Here is a 15247-nt window from a genome sequence, read left to right on the forward strand (position 1 = left end):
CTGTCCTTGGCTAGCAATGCACTTGAATCCATGACTAGAAGCATTTCTGGAAGGTTTCTTTTGGAAGGACGTTCAGCTTCTCTGTTGTGGCCCTCTCACAATTTCAGGAATGGTGTCAAAACGTTTCCCTTTAAACACGGTTTAAATTTTTGGGAAGAGCCAGAAGTCACATGGTACTAAATCTGGTGAGTAAGGCGGATGTGGGCAGACAGGAACACTTTTTCTGACCAAAACTCGCGGATGAAAAGCAAGGTGTGGCACGGTGCGTTTTCGTGCCGAAGAAGGAAGTCATTTGCCCATTTAATCGGTAGTTAAAATGCTTTTCACGAACCCATATGAGATGTTCTTCGGAGAGCTCTGGAATTGTCATTCGCCTGTTTGAACAGATCATTTGTGCCAGTTTTTCGAAGTTTTCATCTGTTTTTGACGTCAACGGATGTGTCGATCGTTGCTCGTTTTCTATCGACTCCTTGCTGCTTTTGAATCGCTCATATAATTTGTAAACAGCCTTCAATGCCACCGCTTCATCGTCATACACTGATTTTGACATTTCGTGAGCTTCTTTGGACTTTTTTTTTTTCTTCAGTTTAGAACAAAACTTAATTTTGGCGCGCGACAGACACTTAATACGATCTCATTCTTCTGGCTCTGGAAGCCAACTAACATGTCGCAACTTGTTCAAACTCGATACCGGACTACCGGGCTTACTAGTTGAAAGGAATAAATCAACGATAGATGTCATTGTGCAACTACCGTATATTCACCGTACTTCTTGATCACACCTTGTAAAAAGGAGACAACTAGAAACAGTATTTTTTTAAAATCCTTCTGATTGTCTTCTTTCATATGATCACTGGTAAATGCTGTTAATCCACGATGTAACACAATTAATCTTCATTCTTAGAAATATGACTTGGACAGCTAAAATGTCAATGTTCAATGGAATGGGTAGTTGCAGGTGTGAAATGACAAAATACGACGTTGAAAAAAAAAAAAAAAAAAATGGTTTTACACCTGACAAATCGAAGATGGCAAAGAGAATTAAAGATCTTTAGAGTTTCCAGACAGCATTTAATACTACTAGTTAAGTGTTATCCAAGATATTAGCTTAGCCACCACACAGACAGATTGAATGTTACAAATTCAAGGAAACGTACAATACTTGCCCAGAAAATTTGAATTACCTGCTTATAGATAATTTCACCGCAATGCAACACTAAATATCCAGAAACGAAATAAATCCTTTGAATAACATCATTTGCAGTAGGATTTTTGATGAAAGGTTGAATATATTTCTCCATCTGGTCAAAGTACAAATTGCACTTTTGTCTGAAAGAGGCTCTATTGTTTTCCTAAAAAGATACACGAAAAATCAATGCATGGTTCTAAAACATAAAAAAGAAAAAAAGATTATCAGTATTAAGAAATAAAAGGTCATCCAAATTACTGCGTAAATACATAAAAAATCATATTATATACAAAGTGTAATCAGGGTGTCTATTAAAATTCCAAAATGAAATTTCGTGACTTTTTCGTGACATTTTCATTACCAAATCATAAAATTTCCTAACATTTTCAAGAGCGAATTTGGGCACAAATTAGGCCGAATTTTCATGCGTGCGATAGAAACGTACTTTGCTTGCGATTTGGTAGCGTCTAAAGCCGACTATAGACATTTTTGGTGGTGAATTTCAACGTTTTATAGAACAAAAGTTTCCAATCTGTACTTACATTTGTGACCCAAATGATAAATTTCGTGATTTTTTCGTGACTTTCATGACCGTTTTCTGATTTCGTGACTTTTTCGTGACCGATAGACACCCTGATAATTAAAAATTTTCGGGAAAAATCTTCAACTCCTATCAACCAATCGTAGAAAAGCAGTTATTGTACCTTGCAAGTTATTGTACGGAGAGCATTGTTACTACCTGACAGTGCCTACGTTAAAAGCGTTTTAGTGTGTTCTGTTGAATGTGCTTCGGGCCACTTTTTTAATGCGATTGGATTATGATAAATATATACTTGAAAAGGAAAAATGCTATGCAAGAAATCAACGCAAGTGCTAGAATTCCTCCAGATTTGACTCCTGCCATATCTCAGTTATTTCCAAAACTCAAGAAAGACCGAAAGGACGATGTTTCCATATCATAGTGGAAATCCAGCAAGAATCACATGGTTATTATCATCACAGGTATTTTGCCATTATTGGGCGTTCATTTGTACCAAACTGGGAATCTTCCATACATCACGGTCTTCAGTAAACCTCTTCGTCTTCTTGTACTAGGTAACCAAAGAAGTTCTTGCAGTTTTTGACGCCCCATGAATCATGCACTCACATGGAGGAAACGAAATGACGCACGTGACCGCCAAGCGATGAGGAGTTAGTCTGACCATCTACCTTCAGTAATACAGGCACGCTGTGCACACAGAACTGTCATAGTTCGTCCAATGTCGATGACTTTAAAGTGAGCCTGTCCGCTGCCGCATCAAATCGCCGCATAAGCCAGGGATTTGGTGAGAATTCTGTGAACGAACGCACTACCAGTCATTGGTTTCAGAAATTCTATTCGAGAGACGTTAGCCTTTCGCTTGAACCTCGCAGTGGACTAAGGTGTAACAACTATTTCCGCTGAATAAGGGGTAATAAGACACTTACTTTGACATTTTTTTTTGGGAGGGGGGGGATGAAAAAGTATCTAGAAAATGCACTAATACATCAGCAGGTTTCTTTTTTTTTTGTACAATCACATATTTTTGTTTTCTAATTCCTCAAGAAATCAATGCAAGTGCTAGAATTTTTTTTGTCTCTTATTACCCCGGCCTCCCCTAACGCTTCTTTCCTTGCACTCACTTTACTAATCAAGTGACCAGCGTGCGTTCCTTTGATGCACGAGATCCCATGTTCCGTTCCCGATGGGAAAGCATGAAACGCACTACAGTGGTTCAAATTCCGCCTAAAATCGTACTCTCGCTTTAACCAACTTCGCTGCAGACAAACGGCGTAAATACAAATCAATCATTTCTTGTAACTATTGTAAATACATACCATAATTCAAGAAACGTTTTTATTTTACTTACCTGCAATGTATCATATGTTAATTTCAAACTTTCTACAAACGTACACAATGGATCGTCAGCATCTATCACAGATTGTAACAGAGAAGGATCACACAGTTCCTGTAATACTGGTAGTTTGAAAACGATTCGGGTCAAATCCGTAACTTCATCTTTGCACGTGTCTGTTGACAATAAGGAACACCTACAAAATACATGAACATCAATTAAATGCTGATACAAGATGATATTAGCACGTTTGTATGGTGCCTCTGAAAGGTGTATCGACGTTTATTTATTTAATTTATTTATTAATATATTTCATATTCAACTGTGGAGCCATTTTACAAGGAAACAACAATGAAACATTGAGAAACAATAGAATGAAGTCGGCCACGAATTATACACAGCCGGTCAAAAATGTTAGCGTTAATAACTTTTTTTTAAAAAAAATCACATTTGCAGCGTTAATAATAATAATAATAATAATATAGATATATAGATAGATAGATCTCAGCATTTGTATGAAATAAAAATAGTGATCTCTCAAATGGCAGTATTGTATTTCAAATATTGGTTTTCATTTCAGAACAGTAACAGCAGTTTAGAATAATCTAATGCCTGACTCTGTGTTTATGTCCAGATCACAGGCCGTTACGAAGTGTGTCGCACTGTTGTAAAGGTGCAAAGATGGTAGCGAAGTTCACGAACCTTGTGCTTCAGTTCACAAACTCATGAAAAACAACGTGGTTCGGCATGGCCTCCAGTCAAGTTAATGGACCATTCCTTACATTTTGAATGCACATCGTTCCCTATCCAGCCTCATTTTGCACGTATTCGGCATGTTCTGGCAGTCATACTCTGTGAGTTTCTGCTGAAATAAACTGAGAATGTTTCCCGACGATTGCAAAAATGGTTTACAATATTGGAGCCTATATATGAAGTTTTACCACTTATGACTATGCGATTTTTCAACTGTGAAGTTGTCATTCTACTGTGCATTGTAAAACTTTTCCATTGAAATCAATCAACTAGTATTGAAGTTATTATATATTTCAAGCAGAGAGTTATTTTTCACCCACTCTGGACATTAAAGGTACCATCCAAACATTCGACTCGTGCGGCTACAGGAAACACAAGAAACATTCAACCACGATGACTGGCTACCGGAATATCCTGAGTATGAAGCAAGTCTTTGTTTACACCTGATCTATTACACACAACATAATCTGCTAACAGAACTTATCCATGATTCGACTGTATTCACACCATATACTCAGAGTTAGTACAATATATTCGTTATAATCCGGCTGTGTGCTACTCCGATCCATCCGGTAATCTGTCCTTTTCTGATGGACAGTACACACACACACACACACACACACACACACACACACACACATACACACACACACACACACACACACACACACACACACACACACACACACACACACACACACACACACACACACACACACACACACACACACACACACACACACACACACATATATATATATATATATATATATATATATATATATATATATATATATATATATATATATATATATATATATATTGTAGTGAGTGTTCCTTTTTATTACTTGTTTATATAGACAACTTTCCTTGTAATTAGCGAAAATTGAATGCCATATGTCCTTAAAAGTAACATTAGCTGAAGCTAGACTGTGTTAACATACTACGACAACTAACAAGACAGCGGCAGCAGACTTGTCAATAGTACAGTGGCCTATTCTATCTAGGGTGTAGACGATGTTGCATAAATCGCAGAAAAGGAAATTTTCCAATATTTGACAATTGAGAACTTCCGTTTGTGTCTCAATCAATTGCAAAGATTATTGCTGGGGGCACGGTGGCTCAGTGGTAGAGCACTTACCTCTGGTGCATAGGATCCCTGGTTCGATCCCCGGTCAAGTACGTTTATGGTGGACAACATCGTGTTCGTGGGTTTTTTAGGTCTACTCCCGTTTCTTCCCACATTTTCATTCAAACAATTCTTCCATCAACATTTACTTGCTTTGATCATCCGTCTCCCTTAGCTTAAAGGGCATAATCGTGAAACGTTAAACTGAAAAAGATTACTGTTAGTTCCAACATGTTCTATGAGTTCAAAAGACAAAGAAACATATCAAGTGGAGATGAAGTATCAAGTGCTACTAACTCTTCAGTGGCGTCTTCCACAGCTAATTTATCGTCACCAACAACAACGAACTCTTCGTCAATAGCGACAATACGAAGAGATCACCCGCCAGGAAATTAACTGTACATTACTTCTAGTTGCTACAAAATTAATTGAGCGTTACTTCTATCAGCTTAGAAGGTTGCGGCAATCCACACTATGATAGTGAACATTGTGCTTCAAGGAGGTTCTCACATTGTTAGTACAGTATAAACAGGAGAATTATTGAATCTTTAGTTCTTTTATAAAGACATCACCGTAAAAATGTTTCCCTATACACAACCGGCATATCAAGAGACCTTATTTCGACTGTAGAACCCTTGCATCAAAAGTCCAAATTGTGTTTATAAAGTGAAATGACCTTCATGAGTGACTTTAGTTTGGTGAACAAGGCCACAGAATAAGTGGTCGAAACCGTTCAGGAAAACTTACAGATACAACCCAAGAAGTACATGTTTCATTTATCTTTCGATTAATTTCACAAGAGATGATTTCGTGCTTCCGCAACAAAATAAGTGCGACGAGTGATTTGAAAATGTCTGTCTGTTTGTCATATACGTATATAAACAGTGGCGGATCCAGGATATGATGAAGGGAGGGGCTAAACCATAATTTGCCACTTTATCCACTATAAAGCAAGATTAAAGCCCATTTTATCCAGTGTATACCTGAGCGTCAAGCGGAGAGGGACTATAGCCCCCCTTGGATCCGCACCTCTCTCTCTCTCTCTCTCTCTCTCTCTCTCTCTATATATATATATATATATATATATATATATATATATATACACATATAGGGTGGACCATTTATATTGATACGTTCTTGCAACTTTTAAGCTAATGGACAAAAACACTGAAGCCCTGTACCATGTAAATATCGGCAGGGGTACATTATGAGGCAAACTCAGTAATACCACAAGGCTAACAGTTGCCGACCGAACATAAATGTTTTATTTTTTCAAATGGCAGTACATCAGATTAGTACATATTTCAAACCTACAATGTTACATTTATTATTCAATGTAGCAAACTAAGGACGCCACTGTATCACAAGCATCCAAAGTTTTTGGTGATTTCTACAGCAGTAATAATGCAAATTAGTTGGGGCAATGCATATCCAAAGTGCTTTAGTGTCATGATTTGACGGATTTTATGGTTTGATGGATTTCGAATGAATATGATTGAAGTTACAAGGGATTAAAAATTTGATTACTTTCAAAAGTCTTTCTTTCGAAAAAAGAATGCTTAGATAAGTACTTCATCCAATTACACAGATAGTTTTCAATAGATGTGAAGATCGCAATGCCGTTTACTGCAATTAGATATCTCAAACCGTTTTGGAGGATGGTAAAAATTGTTGAAGTTTGCATCACTGCTTAAAATTATGTACTTCCAAGAACTTGTTATAATTACACCTACCAAAGGTGTTGTTATAAATCATAGAAGCAAAATAAGGAGTTCCCACAAATACGCCATTTTAAGCAATACATGAAAGTTTACTATTTTTTTCATATCTTCCGAATGACTTGAAAAACCAAACTGCTGTAAATGGTATTATGATCTTTATATATATTGGAAATCAGGTATGTAATTCAATGTGTTACTTATCTAAACACTTTTTCGCAATGAAGTCCTCTGTGAAAAGTCAAATTATCAATTCATTGTAACTTTGTTTGAAATGGGGGCTGGCCATCGAAACGTTAGTGTAAGAGACAGTAACTTCATTCATTTATGTTGTGGCTCCAGGTAAATGGCAACGTTGCATTTTCATTTAACATTGGACGCATAAAGAGAGTACAGCCCAAACGGCTCGTTCGATTCAAAAAATTCCTTCACTTTAGATTGAAAACATTATATTTGGAAACGGTTTTCCCTCTTACATTTTGTTGTAACTCTGATAATAACAGAGTTATCTTATGTTAGGGGACTTTTGAGACACCCGATATATATAGGGTGTACAGAAAGATTGTTTACAACGCTTGGGAGGTGATTCTACAGATGAAAACAAGTAAAAATGTCTATGTAACACAATGTCCATCTCGGCCTCCTAACCGAGTTACGGACGTCCAAAAGAGTGGGAAAATGAACTTTGAAGGCTAATTCTGGCGAGCGCAAGGGAATCCCCAAAGGATGCCTCACTTTGCCCTCATAACGTCCGCGGAATGCTTCGCATCTTTTGGGGAATCCCTTGCGCTCGCTTTGTACACATCTAATCTTAGTAGCTTTGGATAGTCCATGTTGAGAGTCTATGTGGGCCGCCTAACACCGCCCTTCTATCTCTTGTTGTTTTTCCAGAATTAGCCTACAAAGTTCATTTTCCCACCCTTTTGGACGTCCGTAACTCGGTTAGGAGGCCGAGATGGACATTGTGTTACATAGACATTTTTACTTGTTTTTATCTGTAGAATCACCTCCCAAGTGTTGTAAACAATCTTTCTTTACACCATATTATATATATCAGAAATATTGATTGGAGTGTGGTTTACTGATGATATGGGTCTTGTTGTGGAATCTGAAAAGAAAATTAATAAGACGTTAGAAAACTTGAGGAAGGGTTGTGAAGAATATGGGATGAAAATAGATGTTAGAAAAACAAAAGCCATGATGACTGGAACGAAACAGTCGGTGGGGAGAAATATAGAAGTAGGAGGGGAGAAAATACAACAGATGACTAATTTTCAATACCTGGATAGTATTATTAGTGATTATATGAAGCGCGAAGGTGAAATAAAAGCAAGGATAGGAATGGCGAAAAAAGCATTTAGGAGGAAAAAATACTATAATATTTTGTGGGACCCTGAATAACGAGTTGAGAAAAAGACCCAGAAAATGCTTCGTGTGGAGTATTGTATTGTGTGGGGCAGAAACATGGATATTATGCAAAGATGATGAAAAACGACTAGACGCTTTCTAAAAGTGGGTGTGGGGAAGAATGGAGAAAATTAGTTGGGTCGAGCGGAAAGCGAATCAAAGGGTGTTAGAAATGGTGGGGGAGAAACAAACAATTTTAGATATTATTAAGAAGAGGAACTGATTGGGCTTTGGATAAGAAGGAACTGTAGAGGGTATGGTGGCAGGAAAGAGAGGGAGGGGGTGAAGACTACAATTAATGAACGATATCAAAACAGAAAAATTGTACATGAAGACGAAGAGATCAGCGGAAGGTCGTGGAGCATGGAAGCTTCTCAGTTGCGGAAATGACCTGCCAATAATGGCAGAATACCAATAATTATGATGATTGGACCGTTATATCTTTGTATGGTTATCGTATGGTGATACGATAAGATATACATAAACGAATGTATTATGCAACTTATTCTATATTATTTTGATACAACATATTTAAGTAGTTTCATAAATGTATAATACTCACTTAATCCAAGCTTGGATGATAGTACATTGATAGTCTTCAAGTTGCCTTTCCAAAGATTCCATTACAGAATGATGAGGTAGTATGTGACATAAATAACGCCTGCATATTCTGCAATAATACACGAAATACATATTAACTTAGGATACATTTTGTCTTTCTTTGCAATTTATTTTTTAATTCTTTACTTTTTAATTCTATCATGATATATACAATACTTCCAAATTATTTATTATTTGCAATAAATATATTAAATTAAAATGTACTGTGTTTTTTACTTGTAAGAATTTACGTAACTTATTAGGTGTAGTCAAGTTGATTGATGAACTTATTTGGTCTAGGAATTAATTCGTGCGGTTGGTACGCACACATTGAAGCTGTAGTACAAACACAAAATACATAAATACCTTAAGAAAAATATTGTCCATCGCTAGCCACCACTTTCGCCCATCTGTCAGGCAATGTACGGATTCCGTGGCGAAAGAAGTCCTCATCCTTGGAAGCGATCCAGTCAGAGACCCATGTTTCGATATCTTCTGAAGAAGTAAACTGCTGTCCAATCAAATCGTTGTTCATGCAATCGAACAAGTAGTAGTCCGAAGGAGCAACGTCTGGTGAATACGGCGGGTGGGGTAAAACTTCCCATCCGACATTTTCTAAATAGGTTTTGACCGGTTTTGCGACATGTGGGCGAGCGTTATCATGTTGAACAATAAGTTTATCATGTCTGTTCTCCCATTCTGGTCGTGTTCTGGCCAGAGCTTGCTTCAAACGCATTAATTGTCGTCGATAACGTTCTCCATTCATAGTTTCACCCGGTTGCAGCAGCTCATAGTACACCACACCTTTCATATCCCACCATATGCACAGCATAACCTTTGCACAGTGAATATCTCGTTTTGGTTGTGATGGACCTGGTTCACCTGGTTTCACCCAGGCCTTTTTTCGTTTAGGGTTCTCGTAATGGATCCACTTCTCATCACCCGTAATAATTCGATGCAGAAACCCCTTTCTGCTCTGTCGTTGAAGCAGCAATTCGCAAATGGTTTTTCGTCTTTCAACGTCTCTGTCTTTCAATTCATGTGGAACCCAATGTGACATCTTTTGAATCATTCCCATGGCTTTCAAGCGTTTGGAGACTGTTGTTTGATCAACGCCTAATGCTGCTGCAAGTTGTTCCTGCGTTTGACACGAATCCTGCTCGAGCAATGCTGTCAATTCTCCGTCTTGAAATTTTTTTGGCTGTCCAGCTCGCTCTTGGTCTGCCAAGCCGAAATCACCACTTCTAAACCGTGCAAACCACTTCTGACACGTTCGCTCAGCTAGAGCATGGTCACCATACACTTCCACCAAAATACGATGACTTTCAGTCGCACTTTTCTGCATGTTAAAGTAATGCAGCAGGACACCCCGCAAAAACACTTTATCAGGCACAAATTGCGCCATGTTCACTTAACTACAAACTGGTGTTGTTGACGCTTTAATCCACTGCCCTATACTACGAATGATACGCGATGACAGGGGTTTGCAACACATGTGTGGATACACGGAACTGTGGGACGCTCCGTTCGTTGCGCCATCTCTTGTCCACCCGCACGAATTAATTCCTAGACCAAATACAATATAAAAATGCCCTCGCGTACGACAACCAGCATGCACTTTCAACGCAAAATTTATAATATATTCGAAGAACAAAATATTCTTACCTTACATTGACGTTTTCTGCACATGCGAAATGGTAAAATATTTGTTTAAAGGTATTTCCACCAATGTGGTGCTCTTTGCCTGCGAGATCCAAAGATGTCAATGTAAATGCAGCTGCTAGATCTGCAACTTGGAAAGGCGGATTAGGATTTTTGCTTTGTTGCCTTACATATGGATATACATACATGAACAAGGAATTCAGCATTTTGAGCATTTGTTCTTCAGGTTCTGAAAGTACAAAGTAGATATTCATTCACTTTATAATTAACATTTATATGTACAAAGTGTCCCGTCAATATGGGACACATTTCACTTAACTTTACATGAACATGAGGAATCTTTCCCATCTATATTTTAGTGTGTTTGAGAATCAATGTGTGAGAGTTTATTTTGAAGTTATTTGTTGCAGGTGTGTATTCTTTCACGATGATGTGGATCCCAAGTGAAACTGGGTACGTTCCAGACATATAATTCGCTAGTTAAGGCTCAATCACCAAAGCACAAAGGTGGCTTACAGAGTATTTCAGGAAACACGATGCACCACGACGGAAAGTGACTCTTCGTGGGGTTCACTTTTGTGAGACAGAAAATCAATTAAAAAAAAAATCCATGGACAATCTAGTCTCGTCGCAAAGAGAGCATTCAACATGTTGCAAACGCCATGGAACGAAGTCCCCACAAGTCCATCCAACAATTATCTTACGTTAATGTTTCCCGCAGCAATGTCAAGAGGATTTTGAGACCTGCAACTGTGTTTTGCTTTGTGTTAATTATCTTATAAACTGAGCTTCATAATAGTTTCGATAATGAAAACAATTCAGCAATAAGAAAGAAAGAAGAAAAAATACCACATTAACTAAAAGTTTTATTAATATAATACAGGGTGTCCGAGAAGTCCTTCCCTGATTACAGAAATTGATAACTCAGGCTAGAAATAAGATAGAAATATGAAACTGGTGTTGAATTGTTTACAAACTATAAAAGTTTTTGTCTGTGTTAGGTTTGTTCTGTTTTACCAAGTCTCAATTTTGTTTGTTTTAGGTTTGTAGTACGTAAGTAAGAAGTCCAAGAAGCCATGCCAACCAACCAGGAGAAGGCACAGTGTGTCCTGTGGTACCATGAGACACGATCACCAACCACGGCGCAGAGACAGTTCCAGACAACATTTGGGAGGACTCCACTTGATGTCAAGAGCATTAAAGCCTGGTATGAGAAGTTCAAGAACACAGGGTCGGTTGCTGACCTTCCGAGGTCTGGTCGACCAAGAACCTCAGCAGACACGGTGGAGGCTGTGCGGCAGTCTTTTCTGAGAAGTCCTAAGAAATCGGTGCGCAGGGCTGTCATAAACTCATTTATTCATTATTTTGGCTGTATGCAGTTCAAGCAGTTTAATTCTCTTTTTAATTTAAAAGGACTAGCACATCCTAGCAGACGATGTTACTATGTGTGTGTGTTCTCTCACTCATCGGATGCATGTGGGCTTTGTGACCTTGATCAGCACTTCTTCAGCCAATCACAGCCCTGACCGCTCTTACGTCACTTAACGCGTGAAACCCACGCGTACAGCGAGAGCCGAAGAGATTTAGCGGGAGGCAAATGACTTGGCGCCGAACAGAAGAGTGAGCAACAGCTACTACTACTCTGCTGCAACAAGACATTATGTAATCATTTTGCACTTAGTCGAATCGAGTTATTTTTCACATTTTAAGACACATCCATTATTATTATTCTCTTAACCGATATTTCCTAGTGTAAAGCTATGTAAGTATCAATATAATTAAATTTCCCAAATCGATTGATGAGTATTTTCTGCGATTGTGCATGTCATTTCTTATGCCTCGTGGCTGTCTATTTGAGTACATGGTGCAAAATCTACTTTTTACTTATTTGGTCTAGGAATTAATTCGTGCGGGTGGACAAGAGATGGCGCAACGAACGGAGCGTCCCACAGTTCTGTGTATCCACACATGTGTTGCAAACCCCTGTCATCGCGTATCGTTCGTAGTATAGGGCAGTGGATTAAAGCGTCAACAACACCAGTTTGTAGTTAAGTGAACATGGCGCAATTTGTGCCTGATAAAGTGTTTTTGCGGGGTGTCCTGCTGCATTACTTTAACATGCAGAAAAGTGCGACTGAAAGTCATCGTATTTTGGTGGAAGTGTATGGTGACCATGCTCTAGCTGAGCGAACGTGTCAGAAGTGGTTTGCACGGTTTAGAAGTGGTGATTTCGGCTTGGCAGACCAAGAGCGAGCTGGACAGCCAAAAAAATTTCAAGACGGAGAATTGACAGCATTGCTCGAGCAGGATTCGTGTCAAACGCAGGAACAACTTGCAGCAGCATTAGGCGTTGATCAAACAACAGTCTCCAAACGCTTGAAAGCCATGGGAATGATTCAAAAGATGTCACATTGGGTTCCACATGAATTGAAAGACAGAGACGTTGAAAGACGAAAAACCATTTGCGAATTGCTGCTTCAACGACAGAGCAGAAAGGGGTTTCTGCATCGAATTATTACGGGTGATGAGAAGTGGATCCATTACGAGAACCCTAAACGAAAAAAGGCCTGGGTGAAACCAGGTGAACCAGGTCCATCACAACCAAAACGAGATATTCACTGTGCAAAGGTTATGCTGTGCATATGGTGGGATATGAAAGGTGTGGTGTACTATGAGCTGCTGCAACCGGGTGAAACTATGAATGGAGAACGTTATCGACGACAATTAATGCGTTTGAAGCAAGCTCTGGCCAGAACACGACCAGAATGGGAGAACAGACATGATAAACTTATTGTTCAACATGATAACGCTCGCCCACATGTCGCAAAACCGGTCAAAACCTATTTAGAAAATGTCGGATGGGAAGTTTTACCCCACCCGCCGTATTCACCAGACGTTGCTCCTTCGGACTACTACTTGTTCGATTGCATGAACAACGATTTGATTGGACAGCAGTTTACTTCTTCAGAAGATATCGAAACATGGGTCTCTGACTGGATCGCTTCCAAGGATGAGGACTTCTTTCGCCACGGAATCCGTACATTGCCTGACAGATGGGCGAAAGTGGTGGCTAGCGATGGACAATATTTTTCTTAAGGTATTTATGTATTTTGTGTTTGTACTACAGCTTCAATGTGTGCGTACCAACCGCACGAATTAATTCCTAGACCAAATATTATTTGTGTAATTTGTTAATTTTCGGAAATATGATGCTGAATATGTTGTGTCTTTAGAAGGTTGTACGTAGAATTTTTGCTTACGTGTAGTTGGCGTTGAAGGGAGTCTTTTTATATAATTACTTGTTTCATCGTCAACGCTCGGGCAAACGTTCTATTTACGACTATCAAATATAATGCTTGCTCTATCTGGATCACCATCCTATGGAGTAAACATTATAAAATGGTGCCGGGATATATATGTCGAAGCAGGAACCTTTCTTTTTGTATAAATGTTCAGTTTTGTGTCTACAAACATAGGCCTAGGTATTCTTGATGTTCAAAACTTGCTGCGTAATTTTTGCCGCCATCTCAGAGAATTAATAAGTACATGAAATTCGTGTCATTGTATCCTTGTCCAGTGCATTCATCCTTGCATATTGAAGCCTAAATCCTGTCTAAATTAGAATATTTTTATTATTTGCATTCTTAGATTTTTGCAGAAATTAGTCAATTATTTGTGTTAGCGAGTTTGTTATATTTGCAACACCATGGCTGAGGGTGATCTTTGAACAGTTCTCCTCGCAATGCAAAGAGAACTGAGTGCATCAATTAACGAAATTAAAGAAAATCAGAACAAGTTGAATGAAAGCCAAAATGAATTGAGTGATAATCAAAAGCGTGTGAGTGAAAGCGTTGAGGCGATAAATGTAAACCAACAGAAAATGAAAGATGATTTGTCAGGTGAAATTAATAATGTGAATGTTACCATGCAGAGTGAAATTAAAAATTTGAATGCGTGTATTAGTGCAGTGCGGCAGGAATTGATAGAACGAATTGAAGCAGTGGAATTAAAGTGTTTTAATACGAGTGAAGACATACGTAGAAGTGTACGTGAATTAGCCGATGCAGTGCACGATGTACGGGGCACAGTTGAAGAAAATACGCGCCAAGTAAACGACCAACAACGCCAATTAAGTGAATGTTGCAATAAAGTGGATGATTACGAGAAAAGGTTGCGTTTGGTCGAAAGTCTCGACAAGTATCGTGAAAGTAGAATTCAGAAGTGCGAGACCAAACAAAGTGAATACGGTATAGCAGTGCAAGAGTGTATTCAAGTGTGCCACGAGCAGAGTAAATTTAACCAGCAGTGTTTTGAAACGTGTCTTCGCGCCAGTGAATTAAGTGAACAAACCAAGCAAGATGTGGAGCGATTATCAGAGCGTGTGCAGCGTATAGAATTAGCAAATGAGCACCATGATACTGGAAGTAATATGTCACAAAGAAACACAGGATCCGTGCACAGTGTGAAGCGCGAGAGGAAATCGAGCAGTGAGTCTCAAATGGCGTCTGATACAGAGGTGGAAAGTGACGTAATAAGAAGAACCGTGTCAAGAATCAAAACCGAAAGGGAAAGTCCGCGTATTAAGCGTGCAAGAAATAGTGAAGTGAATGTAAGGCGTTGTTCGTTGCGATTAGCAGACATTAAGCAACTCTCTACATTTTCAGGTGATATGATGAAGGAAAGTGCAAGTGCATTTTTAGAAAATTTTGGTAGAGAAATGTCGTTCGCTGGAGTGCCTCAAAGCGAGTATTTGACGATCATGCCATTGATTCTTAAGGACAGTGCACTTAAGTGGTACGATTTCCACGGTAAGAAGTGTCAAACTTTCCAAGAATTTGTGATAGAATTTCAGAATGCATTTGAGAGTCCCTTAGTGAAAGCTACGCGTCTGCGTAACTTGCGTTCTATCCCGTTT

The 15247-nt window shown here is 38.7% G+C and overlaps 2 protein-coding genes across 2 annotated transcripts; one reads left to right on the forward strand and one right to left on the reverse strand.

Moving 5' to 3' along the window:
• Nucleotides 1–1096: 1096 nt before the first annotated feature.
• On the reverse strand, nt 1097–10809 carry LOC145678269 (protein MMS22-like). The gene is made up of 4 exons (XM_081748300.1): nt 10336–10809; nt 8633–8740; nt 3079–3259; nt 1097–1352 (listed from the first exon to the last, which is right to left on the reverse strand). Exons 1-4 carry the CDS (start codon nt 10584–10586, stop codon nt 1104–1106), a joined length of 789 nt encoding a protein of 262 aa, XP_081604426.1. The 5' UTR covers nt 10587–10809; the 3' UTR covers nt 1097–1103.
• Nucleotides 10810–13554: 2745 nt separating this feature from the next.
• LOC145678268 (uncharacterized) lies at nt 13555–15135 on the forward strand (the record flags this gene model as incomplete). The annotated part of the gene is given in 1 exon segment (XM_081748299.1): nt 13555–15135. A coding segment is annotated over 1 exon segment (1061 nt), but the record flags the coding sequence as incomplete, so codon positions are not given.
• Nucleotides 15136–15247: the final 112 nt, after the last annotated feature.

Source organism: Thermobia domestica, unplaced genomic scaffold, assembly GCF_964235325.1.
Source record: "Thermobia domestica unplaced genomic scaffold, izTheDome1.hap1.1 HAP1_SCAFFOLD_2264, whole genome shotgun sequence".
Taxonomy (NCBI): domain Eukaryota; kingdom Metazoa; phylum Arthropoda; class Insecta; order Zygentoma; family Lepismatidae; genus Thermobia; species Thermobia domestica.

Bases quoted from the DNA above. Each gene is read 5' to 3' on its own strand.
- LOC145678269 (XM_081748300.1), bottom strand. From the start codon at position 10,586: ATGAATATCTACTTTGTACTTTCAGAACCTGAAGAACAAATGCTCAAA. The intron at 3,260-8,632 runs GTGAGTATTATA...TGTATTTTGTAG, and splicing joins ATCATCCAAGCTTGGATTAA to GTGTTCCTTATTGTCAACAG. The intron at 1,353-3,078 runs GTAAGTAAAATA...GTATCTTTTTAG, and splicing joins TAACATATGATACATTGCAG to GAAAACAATAGAGCCTCTTT.